This window comes from Taudactylus pleione, unplaced genomic scaffold, assembly GCF_031769625.1.
Source record: "Taudactylus pleione unplaced genomic scaffold, aTauple2 ptg000080l, whole genome shotgun sequence".
In the NCBI taxonomy this organism is placed as follows: domain Eukaryota; kingdom Metazoa; phylum Chordata; class Amphibia; order Anura; family Myobatrachidae; genus Taudactylus; species Taudactylus pleione.
Window position 1 is genome coordinate 9,443,562 of NW_028284482.1, and position 16,549 is coordinate 9,460,110.

The 16,549-nt window shown below is 48.6% G+C and overlaps 1 protein-coding gene across 1 annotated transcript in view; it reads left to right on the plus strand.

Moving 5' to 3' along the window:
- The first annotated feature begins 6,860 nt into the window (after positions 1–6,860).
- WBP2NL (WBP2 N-terminal like) overlaps positions 6,861–16,549 on the plus strand; it is a 44,208-nt gene continuing 34,519 nt past the window's right edge. Inside the window, exons 1-2 of the mRNA XM_088468060.1 lie at positions 6,861–7,046; positions 12,067–12,175. Coding sequence (XP_088324186.1) covers positions 6,988–7,046; positions 12,067–12,175 — 168 coding nt within the window. The 5' untranslated portion in view covers positions 6,861–6,987. The remainder of the gene's footprint in view (positions 7,047–12,066; positions 12,176–16,549) is intronic.

Here is a 16,549-nt window from a genome sequence, read left to right on the forward strand (position 1 = left end):
TTTAGGACTCTGCGATCAATGGGTGGGGAAGACTCACAGCAGGCTGTTTTAGCGGGGCGCCGCTAAAAGGGCAGGGTGCATTTTGCCCTTTTAAAATCAGACAGGGTGTCATGTCCCGCTAAAACAGCCTAGCAGGAACACAATACAGGAACTTATTCAAATCAATACAATTTGTACCTATCCCCAGGGGTTAAAATGGGCCGGAATGGGGTGAACTGCGTTACGTCAGTTCTATTTGGAGGTGGAACGAGTTCTGCCTCCTCCAGCCCACCTTACCCGGACAGTCGCTCAGCCAGCCCAGTGCCCTGCTGGAGAGGCGCCGTCGCTGCCTACTCCATTTGCCGGGCGCCAGCTGGGATTTTGTTACCAGCGGGTGTCCGTCTCCTTCCCTACAGCGGCAGCCAGAGGCTGGAGTTCACTACTGAGCTCTGCCTTCCGGTTCCCGTGGTGGTTGAAGGGAGAGACTATCATGACGTCTCTCTCATAGTTCCGTGGAGCAGTAGAACTCGGGTGGCAGCGGACGCAGGATTGGGGCTTAAGGTGAGTATTGTGAGTTTCTTTTGTAAGAAAGCACTACTACTGGGGGCACTACTACTGGGGCAACATTACTGGCGGGCACTACTAATGGGGTATTGCATAGGGGGCACCACTTCTTTGGGCACTGCATAATACCCCTTTTCCACTGTCAGAAATAACACAGATTTTTGCACGTGAGCGCGCAGCAACCCGGGATTATTTTGCTGTGTTTAAGGGCAGGGTTAAAATAAGGGAATCAGTATGATTTGCCACCGGCTGCATGGCCTAACCCCCCCCCCTTCCCCGCCACCTACAAGTTTGTCCCCTGGGGGGGTGCCTAACACTAACCCCCCCTTCCCCTAGCCTAAACCTAATCTCCCGTGGGGGGTGCCTAACCCTAAGTCCCCCACGGGAGCCCTAAACCTAACCCCCCCCCCCCGGCTGTCTGAGCCCGGCAGCTGGCTTACTTTCGATCGGTAAGCCGGGTGTCAGGCTCCTGGTGCAAGTCTAATGACAGGCGTCGGAGTTTTGACGCCTGTCATTAGTGCCTTGCCGGGATTAAGCAGTCGGGAAGCCAGCTGTCGGAATTAGGTCTGCCGGCTTCCCGACTGCATACCGAAATAAGCCAGGTCGAGCATTTCAACTCTGGTCATGAGCAGGGTTGTATGCGGGTTCAATCCGGCTTGTGAAGCAGTTTGAACGGGTAACCTGAGTCAATGCGACCCGGGTCCCATTCTCTGCATAGGAAGAGCCAGCTCTTGGAAACAAAATCATTAATAAAATACATTAATATACAATATAATTCATATGCAATAAAAACTAATTTTTCAAATATACCTGGGTAATGAGAATAAATACCAAGGATAATAAAGAGAGAAAAACAGAGAAAAATAGAAGAGGCTCCTTAAAATGAATTAAAAGTTTCATTCAAAATTAAAAATTACTGAATGAGCTTTTATTACATATCAATTATATTGTATTTTAATTTATTTTATTAATTATATTTTATATGGTTTTTTTCTTATTTATTGATTGGAGATCTATTCATGGTACACTTCTGGCTAATGGATGGGTTGGAACGCATAGTGTTGCACCTGAAACACTTTTGGTAAAGGAACGATGTTGGAACGCAGAGCATCACATCCGGTGACGCACTTAAAGACACGTACATAGGGAGGACCACTACTGGGGGTACTGAATAGGGAGGACCACTACAGGGGGCACTGTATAGGGGGAATCACTACTGGGGGCCTTCATAAGAGGGACCACTACTGGGGGCACTGTATAAGGGGCACTACTGGGGGCCTGCATAAGGGGGACCACTACTGGGGACACTGTATAAGGGGCACTAATGGGGGGCTGCATAAGAGGGACCACTACTGGGGACATTGCATACTGGGGGTACTGTATAAGGGGCACTACTGGGGGACCACTACTGGGGGCACTGCATTAAGGTGCATATGGAATGGAAAGTTCAGAGTGACGAGAAAGGGGTGTGTCATGTTGACACACCCCATTTTTAAGTGGCCATGCCCCTTGTGACCATGCCTATTTTTCACCCATAGGTGGGGGGACTCCATTTTTCAATTTGCCCTGGGCTCCAAATACCCTAGTTATGCCACTGATTCAAAACAATGTGTACCTGTGCCCACTTCGCCAATCTATTTTATGCCCAAAACCGTGTTGGGCCAGGCAAAATACAAGTGGATCATATGTAAGTGACCCCCCTGCATAGGCGTAACTACCATAGGTGCAGGGGTTGCGGCTGCTATGGGGCCCGGCCCTCCCCTGCACCAGACCTCAGTCCGTGGCCCTGCACATACCCCACCCACATCCTTCGCCTCTTCTTAGGTGTAGTCTGCTCCGTGGTTCCGCCCCCCTCCCCTCTGTGGTCGTGTCCTCCTGGGCAGCACCGCCTCCAGCTCTCCTCATTGACTGATACTGGGAGGAGACATGGGTGCCTCCTCCCAGCATTAGTCAGTGAGGAGAGAGAGATGGAGCCGACCAGGAGAGTGTGCCTGCCCTGCGCAGCGTGACCATGGAACAGGTAAGTCGAGAAAAGGGGAGTGAGGAGGAAGGGGGGCTGCAGACCAAGGGGGGCCTGTAAAAATGTTGTTATGGGGCCCCCTTAGGTCTAATTAGGCCCCTGCCCCCCCTGTATTGGTTGGACATGTCAAATGTGCTGCCCAAGGCTATTTAACCCTTGCAACAAGTGGGTCATATGTAAGTGACCCCCCGCTGTTGGTTTCAAGTGTACAATTTGCGGATTAAGGCTATTTAACCCTTGCAACACTACAGCTACATGTTCAAATCAATATAATCTGCAACTTTGCCAGCCTATTTCATGCCCAAAACCTTGTTGGACCAGGCAAAATACAAGTGGGTCATATGTAAGTGACCCCCCTCTGATGGTTGGAAGTGTATCAAATTTGTGGCCAAAGGCTATTTAACCCTTGCACCACTACAGCTACTTATTGAAAATTGTATAATTTAGTGCCTGTGCCCACTTTGCCAGCCTATTTCATGCCAAAATCCTTGTTGGGCCAGGCAAAATACAAGTGGATCACATGTAAGTGACCCCCTATATTGGTTGCAAAGGTCAAATTTGTGTCCCAAGGCTATTTAACACTTGCAACACTACAGCTACTTATTCAAATCAATACAATCTGCACCTTTGCCAGCCTACTTCATACCCAAATCCTTGTTGGGCCAGGCAAAATACTGGTGGGTTATATGTAAGTGACCCCCCGCTGTAGGCAGGGCCGGCTCTAGCCCAAATTTTTTGGTAAGCGAGTATATTTTTTGGTACCCCCAGGCATATTGTTGCGCGTGCCCAAACAAATTAAGGTGCCGTGGTCTTATGGAAAATGCCATAACCATGACACACACACCTTTCTCGTCACTCTGGGAACGGGTCCTTTCCATATGCACCTTAATGCAGTCCCCCCAGTAGTGCCACTTATATAGTACCCCCAGTATGCAATTCCCCCAGTAGTGGTCCCTTTTATGCAGACCCCCAGTAGTGCCCCTTATACAGTATCCCCAGTATGCAATACCCCCAGTAGTGGTCCCTCTTATGCAGGCCTCAAGTAGTGCCCCTTATAAATCGCCCCCAGTAGTGATCCCCCCTATGCAGTACCCCCAGTAGTTGTGCCCCCTGTGCAGTGTCCATTATACAGTGCCCCCTCTAGTGGTCCCTCCTATGTAGTGCCCCAGGAGAGGTCCCCCTTATGTAGCCCTCCAGTAGTGATCCTCCCTATGCAGTGCCCCTTATATAGTGCCCCCAGTAGTGGTCCCCCCAGTAGTAAGCCCCTTATATAGTGCCCCCAGTAGTAGTCCCCTCCATGCAGGGCTCCCAATAGTGGTACCCATTATGCAGTGCCCCTTAAATAGTGGCCCAAGTTGTAGTCCCCTCCCCCCTATGCAGTACCCCCAGTATTGCCCTTTATATAGTGCGCCCGGTAGTGGTCCCCCGATGCAGTGCCTCCAGTGGTAGTCCCCCCCTTTTGCAGTGCCCCTTGTAGAGGTCCCCCCTTTGTAGTGCCCCTAGTAGTAGTCCCTCCCTTGTAGTAATCCCCCCTTGTAGTGCCCATAGTAGTAGTCCCCCCAGTGGAGGTCCCCCCCTGATGCAGTGCCCCTAGTAGTAGTCCCCCCCCATTAGACACAAATGTAATAAAAAATGTAAAAAAACATCTGAATCTCCGCTCCGGCCGCCGCCATCCGCTCCTCTGTCCGTCCTCCCTCTGCATTATGGGAGAGACGTCATGATGTCTCTCCCATTACCCACTAGGGGAGCCGGAAGATGGAGCTCATGAGTGAGCTCCAGCAGTGGGCGCAGCAGTCAATGAGAGTCTGACAGACTTTCATTGGCTGCAAATTAAAACAAACACACTGCTGCTGGCCCCAGCGGCTGTGTGTTTGTCACTGTGTAGTGCTGACCGAACTCCGGGCCTGATTCAGACCCGGTCGCAAGTGCTGAGCGCTCGCAACCGGGTCGATGGTGGCCCAGAGCGCATGCGCACGACGGAGCCGGCTCCGTCGTGCACATGTGCGAGACCCAGATAGCGACGGGCAATCCGTCGCTCCGGGTCTCGTACCAAAGGAGGCGTGCTGTCGATGTTGAGTGACAGCACGCCTCCTTTGGTGGGCGGGCCGGGGGGTGGCAGCCCAGACGGACCATCATCATGGCCGCTCACTATAGCTGTGGGTGGTCACCCACAGCTATGCGAGCAGCCAGGAGGCCGTTTTAAAAAAAATAAAGCCCGGCCCTGATTCAGAGCGAGCGCTCTGTCAGAGCGACCAGCTCTGAACCAGGGCCTCCATCCGGTCAGCACTACACACGCGGTGCAGCTGTGTCACAGCTGGCCCGCATGGTCACAGCTGAGGTGCCCTCCACTATATAGTGCCCTACTCAGATGCGTACCATGCGTATGCATAGAACCAGCCCTGGCTGTAGGTTGCAAGTGTCAAATTTGTGGCCCAAAGCTATTTAACACTTTCAACACTACAGCTACTTATTCAAAATGGTATAATTTGGTGCCTGTGCCCACTTTGCCAGCATATTTCATACACAAATCCTAGTGGGTAATATGTAAATGACCCCCCTCTGTTGGTTGGAAGTGTCACATTTGTGGCCCAATGCTATTTAACCCTTGCAACACTACAGCTACTAATTCAAATCATTATAATCTGCACCTTTGCCCACTTTGCCAGCCTATTTCATGCCCAAAACCTTGTTGGACCAGGTAAAATACAAGTGGGTCATATGTAAGTGACCCCCCGCTTTTGGTTTCAAGTGTAAAATGTGTGGCCCAAAGCTATTTAACCCTTGCAACACTACAGCTACTTATTCAAATTTGTATAATTTGGTGCCTGTACCCACTTTGCCAGCCTATTTCATGTCCAAATCCTTGTTGGGCCAGGCAAAATACAAGTGGGTCACATGTAAGTGATCTCCCTCTGTTAGTTGGAAGTATCAAACTTGTGCCCCAAGGCTATTTAACCCTTGCAACACTACAGCTTCATATTCAAAACGATACAATCTGCACCTTCGCCCACTTTGACTGCCTATTTCATGCCCAAAACCTTGTTGGGCCAGGCAAAATACAGAAGAAATTTGTGTAATGGATACACTTTCTTGTTTTTACAATGTTAAAATTGTGATCCTACGTGCTTTAATTGTTTTAATATAACTTGTTCTGAATAAGAAGTGAATATGAGGCTGGAGCACAAATAAGAAGTGAATATGCTGCTGGAGCACAAATAAGTGAATATGAGGCTGGAGCACAAATAAGAAGTGAATATGCTGCTGGAGCACAAATAAGAAGTGAATATGCGGCTGGAGCACAAATAAGAAGTGAATATGAGGCTGCAGCACAAATAAGAAGTGAATATGAGGCTGCAGCACAAATAAGAAGTGAATATGTGGCTGGAGCACAAATAAGAAGTGAATATGTGGCTGGAGCACAAATAAGAAGTGAATATGAGGCTAGAGCACAAATAAAAAGTGAATATAAGGCTGGAGCACAAATAAGTGAATATGAGGCTGGAGCACAAATAAGAAGTGAATATGCGGCTGGAGCACAAATAAGAAGTGACGATGAGGCTGGAGCACAAATCAGAAGTGACGATGAGGCTGGAGCACAAATCAGAAGTGACGATGAGGCTGGAGCACAAATCAGAAGTGACTATGAGGCTGGAGCACAAATCAGAAGTGACTATGAGGCTGGAGCACAAATAAGTGAATATGAGGCTGGAGCACAAGTAAGTGAATATGAGGCTGGAGCACAAATAAGAAGTGAATATGAGGCTAGAGCACAAATAAGAAGTGAATATGAGGCTGGAGCACAAAGAAGAAGTGAATATGCGGCTGGAGCACAAATAAGTGAATATGCGGCTGGAGCACAAATAAGAAGTGAATATGCGGCTGAAGCACAAATAAGTGAATATGCGGCTGGAGCACAAATAAGTGAATATGCGGCTGGAGCACAAATAAGAAGTGACTATGAGGCTGGAGCACAAATAAGAAGTGAATATGCGGCTGGAGCACAAATAAGTGAATATGCGGCTGAAGCACAAAAAAGAAGTGAATATGCGGCTGAAGCACAAATAAGTGAATATGCGGCTGAAGCACAAATAAGAAGTGAATATGCGGCTGAAGCACAAATAAGAAGTGAATATGAGGCTGGAACACAAATAAGTAAATATGAGGCTTGTCGTATAAGAGCTAACTTCAGCCTCGTGAGACCAATCTCTTTGCGATAACCCAGAGCCAGAACTGATCTCTGACTGTGCTGCTGCTGGTCAGCTGACTCATAGCATATTACACAATGTGTGACGTACTCTGTGTATAGGGCCCTCCCTCCTCAGTAACTTCCTGAATCCTGAATTCCTCCTGTCCTGTCCCTGCAGCTTGGTGTATAGATTAGGAACCGGAGTGAAAACAGACACAGGCCCGGCAGCAGCAACAACATGGCTCTAAACAAGAATCACTCTCAGAACGGGGGAGTCGTTGTCAGTAATGGAGAGAGGTCAGTAGCGTTTACCTTACAGGAGTACACTGGTTAGTGCTTCTATCTGTTGTGTTGTCATTTATATAGAATGTATGTTTAGTCTGGGTAGCTCATAGGTCTCCAACTGTTGTGGAACTACAAATCCCAGGACGCGGTAATGTTAGTCTTTGTAGTTTCACAACTGCTAAAAAGACATCTAATAAAACTGTTCATTGCAACAATTTTAATTATAGTATTCTATATATTATGTGCTGTATTTCCTCACTTTATTTCTATAGTGAGATTAGTACCATAGTAAACAAAGGCAAATGCTCTGAGTCTGATGGTGATCTGAGGAATGTACTACAGTCTTAATGGTATATAGGGTTTGGTATATTATAATGTAGGCACTAAGGCTGATTCAGAGGTGGATGCAGACCGGTCTTTATACTAATGCTGCAGCCGATTCTGTTCATGCTGAGACGCTCACTTGCAGTGGCGCTATTCCATCTCAGTGCTTCTTTAGACTTATGGCAGGTGTCATGTGTCCGTGTGAACATAGCGGTCTGTGTCACCGATACGCCTATGACACTGCCATGTCTGGCCAGCCATCCCCCTGTTACCTCCCAAACGCATACTTGCCCACTCTCCTGGGACTTCCAGGAGCTCCCGAAAATCAGGTGCTGTTCCCGGCACCCTGCAAGAGTAGGCAAGTCCTCCGGAATAGCGAACGCCCCCCTTGCGATCACCGCGAAAGTGGGCGGTCCGGGAGTGCGATGACGCGATTTGCTGGTAATATCACCATTAGAAAGCAGGGGACAGGGCGGCGATGACGCGATCGCATCCGCACACCCCCGCTCCACCTGCCTAAACCTCCCCCACCCGCCCTGATGCACCGACCTGGCATCCCCCCCTCCCGGAGGGGGCTGGCCATATGTCGGTAAGTTTGCACAAACACTCGCTGAAATCTACAGCTCTTGCGTCCAAATTTGTTCTGCGTCTCCCGGCGGTAACCATCGGGACTTCCAACTGCATATCAGCATTGCGTGCTTCTCGTTTTTTAAGGTAAGGGTTACCCCAAGTCTAATCCTAATGTTGACATTCTGTCCATGTTGACATTCTTCGGGGCAAATTTACTAAAGTGAGAGTTTTTAGAAGTGAGTTTTAAAAGTGATGTTGCCCATAGCAACCAATCAGATTCTACTTAACATTTAACTAGCACCTTCTAGAAGATAATAGCTAGAAACTGATTGGTTGCTATGGGCAACATCACATTTAAAACTCACTTCTAAAAACTCTCACTTTAGTAAATTTACCCCTTCATGTCAAAATTTTAACCATGTTGACATTATGAATGTCAACATACTGACTGCAAACTGATCTATAAAGGGACATTCTAAAAATCCGCGTATGGTACTATAATATTTTAGACTGCATTTTTCGTACAGAATTAGGATAGAAATGAAACTAAGCAAAGTTGCTTTACAAATATGCAACATTACAGTCTGTCAATATGTGTTAAGGCAAGGTTAAACACATTTTTGTCAAATTTAGTAACCAGACCAACATCCCTGAGCAATTCATGGTATGCCACACTGGAGTGCCCCCAATTCCTAGTAGGCCACACTGGAGTGCCCCCAATTCCTAGTAGGCCACACTGGAGTGCCCCCAATTCCTAGTAGGCCACACTGGAGTGCCCCCAATTCCTAGTAGGCCACACTGGAGTGCCCCCAATTCCTAGGAGGCCACACTGGAGTGCCCCCAATTCCTAGGAGGCCACACTGGAGTGCCCCCAATTCCTAAGAGGCCACACTGGAGTGCCCCCAATTCCTAGGAGGCCACACTGGAGTGCCCCCAATTCCTAGGAGGCCACACTGGAGTGCCCCCAATTCCTAGGAGGCCACACTGGAGTGCCCCCAATTCCTAGGAGGCCACACTGGAGTGCCCCCAATTCATAGTCATTTTATAAGAGGAGGGCATTCAAGTGAAGCCAAATACAGTCACTCACCAGCTGCATTGGAATTCAGAGCCAAATTGGTGTGCAAGGAGGATTGCTCTACTACTATCCTCTTTGTCTGAAACTTGTGGGATGCCCATGATGATGGTAGCCGCCACCATGAGAAGGGAGCACAGGAGGGAGATGTTTTCTGCTCTGGCACCAGCAGTGTACAGCTCCACGGAGGTCACATTTTCCCTTACTGGCAGTACTGCAGCAGCTGGGAGTTAAGCCGGATACACACTAGATAATGTTGTTCGATCCAGCGGGCAGTGTGTACCTGCTATGTTGCTGAAGGTGTGTGCTCCCGCATGTTGTCAGCGACATCGCCCGTCGGACCAGCATGCAGGTCCTACAGGCGATGACCATGCTGCCGAATGCATGACCCCCACTGTTGTGCCGTCGCTCCCGGCATCGGCAACTGCATATGCACTTGCTGATGCCGACACCCCCACCAGGACTCGCAGCGCGAGACATTGGCAGGGTACACATCGTTAAGTGTGTACCCAGCATTATACTCTAGACAACCACTATGCAGCATCTTGCAGGCTGAAGGTAGAAGCCACAAAGAGTGAATGTGGCGATCACACAGTCCTCCTTACGTTACAGACGGACTGTGCGCAACATCTGCCCGCTCCAGCAACCACCTTCGAGGAACGATTTGGTACTGATATTTTTTTTAAAACGTTTAGTTTTATTTTTAAAAGTACCTGGATCGTCTAAAATCTACTCGCCAGGACTAATGGCCAGTACACACCAGACAACATGTCATCTGATCCGGCCGGATCGAGCAACATGTTGGCAACATCGTCTAGAGGTACACTTAATGTCACTGCCGATGCGTGCTCGCGCGCATTTATAACAACATTGTCAGCAAGGGCCATGCTGCCGAATGCAGCATGGTCCTCGCCATCGCGATGTCGTTCCCGACATCGGCAAGTGTGTATGCATTAGCCGATGCCGGGACCCCTGCCGGATCCGGTCGCACGACAGGTCGGCTGGGTACACATCGCTCAATGTGTACCCAGCTTAGGTTTAGTCAATCTGTCGGCCACTGTTTGTTGAACCATGTTTTATGGATACAGTAAAATGCATGTTTACTGCACCTCACAAGGTGGTATTTTTGCACATTTTCCTCTGAAAATAATGCTCTGGAATTACAAATTAGGTACCCAGTGGCAAACGCAGGATTCCCAGAGGGGGGTTTCCAAATGCTTAATTTTAGAGCGAGTGTGGCCTCTCAATGAAGAGGGCAGAATTAGTACTTAACCAGCTTTAATAAGCGTCATGCAAAGTGTATTGTGTGTATTTAATTCCAGCATATACAGGACCAGTGATCACAGTAAGCCATGAGATGCAGCAGTAGGGCCATCCTGCCTGAGCTGAACGTATTTATTTTTGATGTGAGCACCATTCCAGGGCATGGGAGCAACTCCAGGAGTCTGGGGGAGCAGCAGAATAACTTAGCACTGCCCTGGACATACTGTATATGTACATATTGGGCTCTATAGCAGTGCATCTCTAAAAGTGCATGTTTTCCAGATCTTCTATTTGGTGCACAGGTTATTTATTACTGGCTGATACATGTTAAAAGATCCACAGGTGGTGGTATTTATTTCAATTGTGATGCTAAGAAGAACATGCAGCGCTAGTAACAAACTATTGTATTACTATTTCTATTGTGGTCATAGTGTGGGCTGGGGAGGGGGTTTCCAGGCAGACGGAAACCCCCCGCGTTTGCCTATGGTACCGTTTAGATCTACGTTAGTAATTGCCAATTTGGACATCGCCAAGTTAAAGCCAGTGCAAGAATTAAACTAGCATTAAAACAAAAATGCACTATAAATATAGAACAGCTAAAGATCACTGCAGTATTTCTATCCTATTTTTAAGCTTGCACTGTTCTAAAATTTTTCTATAATGTAAAATGTCTTGTGACTACTGTTAAATGGTATACATTGGCAATAATCTGAATTCAGTCAGCAGTCACAATGAGGTCATATGACTATTTTTCACACTGGGAGGGGTCAAGGGGTTGGGTACGGGATCCTGGCGGTCAGAATCCCAACGCTGGCATCCCGAGCAGGTTACCATCCTGACGGCTGTAAATAAGTATACTAACCTAACCCTCCCTCCCCGGTGCCTAAACCTAACCTCCCCCTCCCCGCACCCTAAATTTAACCCTCTCTGCTTAGTCCCTAACCCCGGTACGTACCGTCAGAATGCTTGTGGTCGGGATGCCGGCATTGGCATTGTGAACGCTGGAATCCCCGCTGTCGGGATCCTGAACGTATCCCCTAGAGCAGTGGTTTTCAACTTTTGTAACTCGAGGCACACTGCACAAGATTTTAACATTGCAGAGGCACACTATCTGGCGATACTGCCTGCGTGACCAATGAAAAAACATACACATTGGCTCCCACATAAAAAATACACACATTGGCCTCCACAGGAATAAAACACACTACATTGGCCTCCACAGGAATAAAACACACTACATTGGCCTCCACAGGAATAAAACACACTACATTGGCCTCCACAGGAATAAAACACACTACATTGGCCTCCAACGGAAAAAAAACCCACTACATTGGCCTCCACAGGAATAAAACACACTACATTGGCCCCCACAGGAATAAAATACACTACATTGGCCTCCACAGGAATAAAATACAGTACAAGTGCGCTGAGCTGACACACTTGACAACTGCTCGCCGCGACACAGTGGTTGAAAAATGCTGCCCTAGAGCACAGGTTCTCAAACTCGGTCCTCAGGACCCCAAACAGTGCATGTTTTCCAGGTCTCCTCACAGAATCAATAAATATGAATTTAAATAATTAGCTCCACCTGGATCTTTTAAAATGTGTAGGGGGTAATGACTGCACCTGTTAACCTACTGGGTCACCTGGAAAATGTGAACTATGTGGAGTCTTGAGGACCGAGTTTGAGAACCCCTGCTCTAAAGAATTAGTTCAACAGCTCAGATTAAATAAATACTGTTTTGGTTCCCTAACAAATGCATCCTATAAATACTAATGTATATGTTTTTGTTTTTCTCTTAGCATTCTCAAAATGTGTAAAGATGTGGAACTCACATTCAGTGATATGGCTCACAAGACAGAAGCATTTAAAGGCACAAAAAAGGGGTTGCTGTATCTCACTCCATATCGGGTAATTCACCATACAAATAGTGTTTAATATAAGATTTTACTTCCAGTATGAAACAGAAGTTAACATTTTCAGAGAGATGATTTTAAGAACTGAACGTTGCAGCCTCCATTTATACATAATATCTCATTTAGTTATGGTGTAGTTCTATAAATGTGTGTGTGTTATTCCTTAAAGGCCAGGCCTCTTATCTTTTTCAGTAAATTGGGGTAGATGTACAAAGCCCAGAAGCGTTATCAGCGCACGTTATGTGCGCTGATACCGCTTCTCCCCGATGTATGATCGGGGGTCTGGGCGGTAAATGACAGGGGCGCTACTCGCCCCTGTCATTATTGGCGCTGCTATCTACAAGATAGCAGTGCCGATAGCCTGGGCTATGTATGAACGGTCAGATCGTCTGACCGTTCGGCCAACTGTAGCTGTCGTTATCAACAGCTACAGCCTGGCGCTAGCCTATGCCCACAGCAGGGACAGCGCTGTTCCTGCTGCGGCGGCTACCGGCTCCAGGGCTCCACGCGGGGATCTTGCGATACTTGCGAGATCCCGCGCATGCTCAGTGGAGCCGGCCGGGACAGAGACACAGCACATCAGCACTAGGCTGATGTGCTGTGGTCTCTAACGGGTAGCGCTGGAGGGGGGAGTTAACGCTCCCCCTCTCCGGCCGATGAGATGTTTATACATCTCATCGGTAGTGCTTCCTGCTTCGCCTCGGTACAGAGGCGAAGCGGGAAGTGTTATAGCGGCACGTTAAGTGCCGCTATAATACATCTACCTCCATGTGTGTTGCAGTGGGAAGTATGGCACTCCTTCCTTTTCATTTAGCTATTTATCTTTCATCCACTAGGGGACACTGGAGGTGCTTACTCTGGGGTATAGAGGTGTGGATAGCTGGAGCTGGCACTTTAAAATTTAGAAGTGTGAAGCTCCTCCCCCTCTATGCCCCACCAGCCCTCAGTTTAGAAAATGTGCCCTTGGAGCTGGTCACAACCTGCTGTGCTCCAGCAAGTCAACTATTTTATTTATTTTATTTAACATATATTTATTTATTTTTGTTTTATTATTTTATAACATCTTTTACATAATTTTTCTTAGTACCCTTCGCCAGCTCTCTAAAGGTGGGGTCCGGGTTACTGGCACCCTGTTAACCTCCTGGGTTACAGGAAGGAGTGTGCAGTGCTTCACCAAAAGCATCTGACAGCTCCTTACTGCCGCACACAGCACACACACCACAGCTGACCTTCCTGTGAGTGCTGTTCAGAGGAGCCGCCCGGAGAGGGAGCTCAGTGAGTATGAATCATCTGCACATCCCCCGTCTCCTGTCCTGCGGCCAGTGCTGGCTTCACAGAGCGCGATAGCGCTGCTCACTAAGTACATCTATCTCCCCGCTGATGAGTGCGGCTAGCGGCTCCTACTCAGCGGGGCTTGCACAGGGGGAGATGATCCTGCAGGCGGGGGCAGCCATTTTCAAGCCTTTAGGGCATAAAGAAAGGGGACGGAGCCTAACAGCGCGGGCTCCATGTCCCTAGAGCGGCTCCCTGTCTAGATAACGCAGCAGCGGCTGCATGCACAGCGTGGCTGCCGTGTTTAACCTGGAAAAAAAAAAAAAAACTGCATCCAGGTGTATGCAGTATTTACTGGAGGCTGATTCTCCTGACTACATCCCTGGCAAGAGGTTGTGAGTAACACTGGGGTGTTTGGCAGGGAATCTAATCTGTGGGAAAGAGTGGGGAGTGCCTCTTCCTCTGTGTCCCAAACCAGCCTTCTGTGTTATTTCTGTTTTCACTGCTGTCCCTCTGTGTCTGGGTGACTGTGTGTATCCATGTCAAACAGACAAAAGCGGCTCAAAAGATGTTTCTGTTCTAAGTGTAACAACAAACTATCCAAGCCGCATGCTGCTGGGTCCACTTTATGTGATGCTTGTATAGCAATAGATCCACCTATGGCTATTACGGCCGCACCTGCTCCCCCATGGGCCGCTGACATGGTAGGAGTAATGACGGATTTAACGTCTGAGTTAGCTGAGGCACGTAAGTCTCAACCTCCCTGGGTGGCAGGGCTAACCAAGTCTCTAGACACCCTGGTACAGGTGATGGGTACAGTGGTGCCTGCACCCTCCACCCCCTACCAAAGACCGACACAAAAGCGTACTCTGGCGACTGTTCTCCAATCAGAAGAGTCGGACGAAGAATTCCTCGCTACGGAGGAAACAGAAGAAGGGGAATTGGAGGAAGCGTTACAGGACGCTTCCCCTCAAGAATTAGAGTCCACCTCTCCAGGGGTGGAATCTCGAATTTTGGCGGTCAGAAAAGTTCTGAATCTACCTGAGGATGTAATACCTGCATCCCAGGAGTGTGAATTATTTCATGAACAACCAAAGAGCTCTACGTTTTTTCCGTTCTCACAGCAACTGCAACAGCAGCTCTCAGTGGCCTGGAAGCAAACGGATAAACGGTTCCAAATTCCGTGCCGGTTTCCGTCTAGTTATCCCTTTCCATCAGCCATGATGGAAAAGTGGGAAACACCCCCTCCAGTAGATGCGTCAGTCTCCAGTCTGTCTAAGAAAACAGCACTCCCAGTACCGGGAGCTACAGTACTAAAGGATCCTTCGGATCGTAAGTTGGAGACAACGCTAAAATCAATTTATACTGCAGCGGGGGCTCAACTTAGACCCACCCTTGTTATCGCTTGGGTTAACAAGGCAGTGGTCGGCTGGGCTGACCAGTTGATTACCGGTTTGGACTCTGGTACCTCAAGAGCAGAGTTACGTCTACTAGCAGAACACATCCGTGAGTCTGCAGTTTACCTGGGAGAAGCTTCGAAAGATATCAGTCAGATTAGTTCTCGCATATCTGCTTCTGCTATTTCGGCCTGCAGAGCCCTCTGGTTGCGCGCTTGGCAAGCGGACGCAGAATCCAAGCGTGCGGTGGAGGGTTTACCTTTCACTTGCGATATGCTGTTTGGCCCGGAACTGGACAAATGGATATCCCAGGCCACGGGGGGTAAGTCTTCCTTCCTCCCGTCGGTTGCTCCAGCTCCCAGGAGATCTTATAATGGACCTTCGTTTCATTCCTTTCGTGTGCCACATTCCTTTCGTGGTAGATCCAGAGGTGCTCCCACGCAACATAGAGGTGGCAGAGGTAGAGGTCGTCCACACCCTGTTGCACGTAGACCAGAGCCTAAACCAGCGGAAAAGCAGGTGGCATGACGGTCTTCTGTCCCACCTGGGACCTCCTGCAGTGGGAGCCCGCCTGCAAAATTTTCAACAGGTTTGGAACCAGACCTCTACAGAACCGTGGATCCGCAGACTAATTTCCCTGGGGTACCGAATAGACTTCGAAGTCCCCCCTCCACCTCGGTTCTTCACCACAAGTCTGCCAATGCCTGCAAGCAAGGCCAAGGTTTTACAGGAGGCTATTCAGTCTCTAGTAGTATCATCTGTACTAGTTCCGGTCCCGGAACATCAGAGAGGTTTGGGGTTTTACTCGAACCTGTTTGTAGTACCAAAACCAGATGGCTCGGTCAGGCCCATCTTAAACCTCAAGTCTTTGAACCTGTATCTGAAGATTTATCGCTTCAAAATGGAGTCTCTGCAGTCACTCATAGCGAGCTTGGAACCAGGGGAGTTCCTATTATCCCTTGATATCAAGGATGCCTATCTCCATGTCCCCATTTGGGAACCTCACCAGGCTTTTCTGCGTTTCGCCATATTGAAGGATCATTATCAGTTTCGGGCATTGCCGTTCGGGTTATCCTCGGCTCCCCGCGTCTTCACCAAACTCATGTCAGTCATGATCGCTCTCCTTCGGTCATCAGGAGTGAACATAATCCCTTATTTGGACGACCTGTTAATCAAGGCTCCATCGGTATCTCTTCTATCAAATCAGGCCTTACTGACATATCAGACCCTAATCCAACACGGTTGGATAATCAACTTCAAGAAATCACATCTCAATCCGTCCCAGAAACTTCTGTTTCTGGGCATGATCTTGGATACGGCCTCACAACGGGTTTTTCTTCCAATAGACAAGGCCCGGGATATCCGGTTGTTAGTTCAGCTGGTCCTCCGAACAAGGAAGGTGTCCCTGCTTCTTTGTCTGCGTCTCTTGGGGAAGATGGTAGCAGCTTTCGAGGCACTACAGTTCGGCCGGTTCCACTCCAGGGTGTTTCAGCTGGACCTGCTAGCACAGGGGTCAGGGTCTCATCTGCTTCTTCATCGACAGATCCGTCTGAGCCCGGTTACCAGAGTGGCCCTTCTTTGGTGGACACAATCCAACAATCTGTTAGCGGGCAGAAGATTCGGAGTGTGGGACTGGATCATCGTAACAACAGATGCCAGCCTTCGAGGATGGGGAGCAGTAGTCCTCGATTATCACTTTC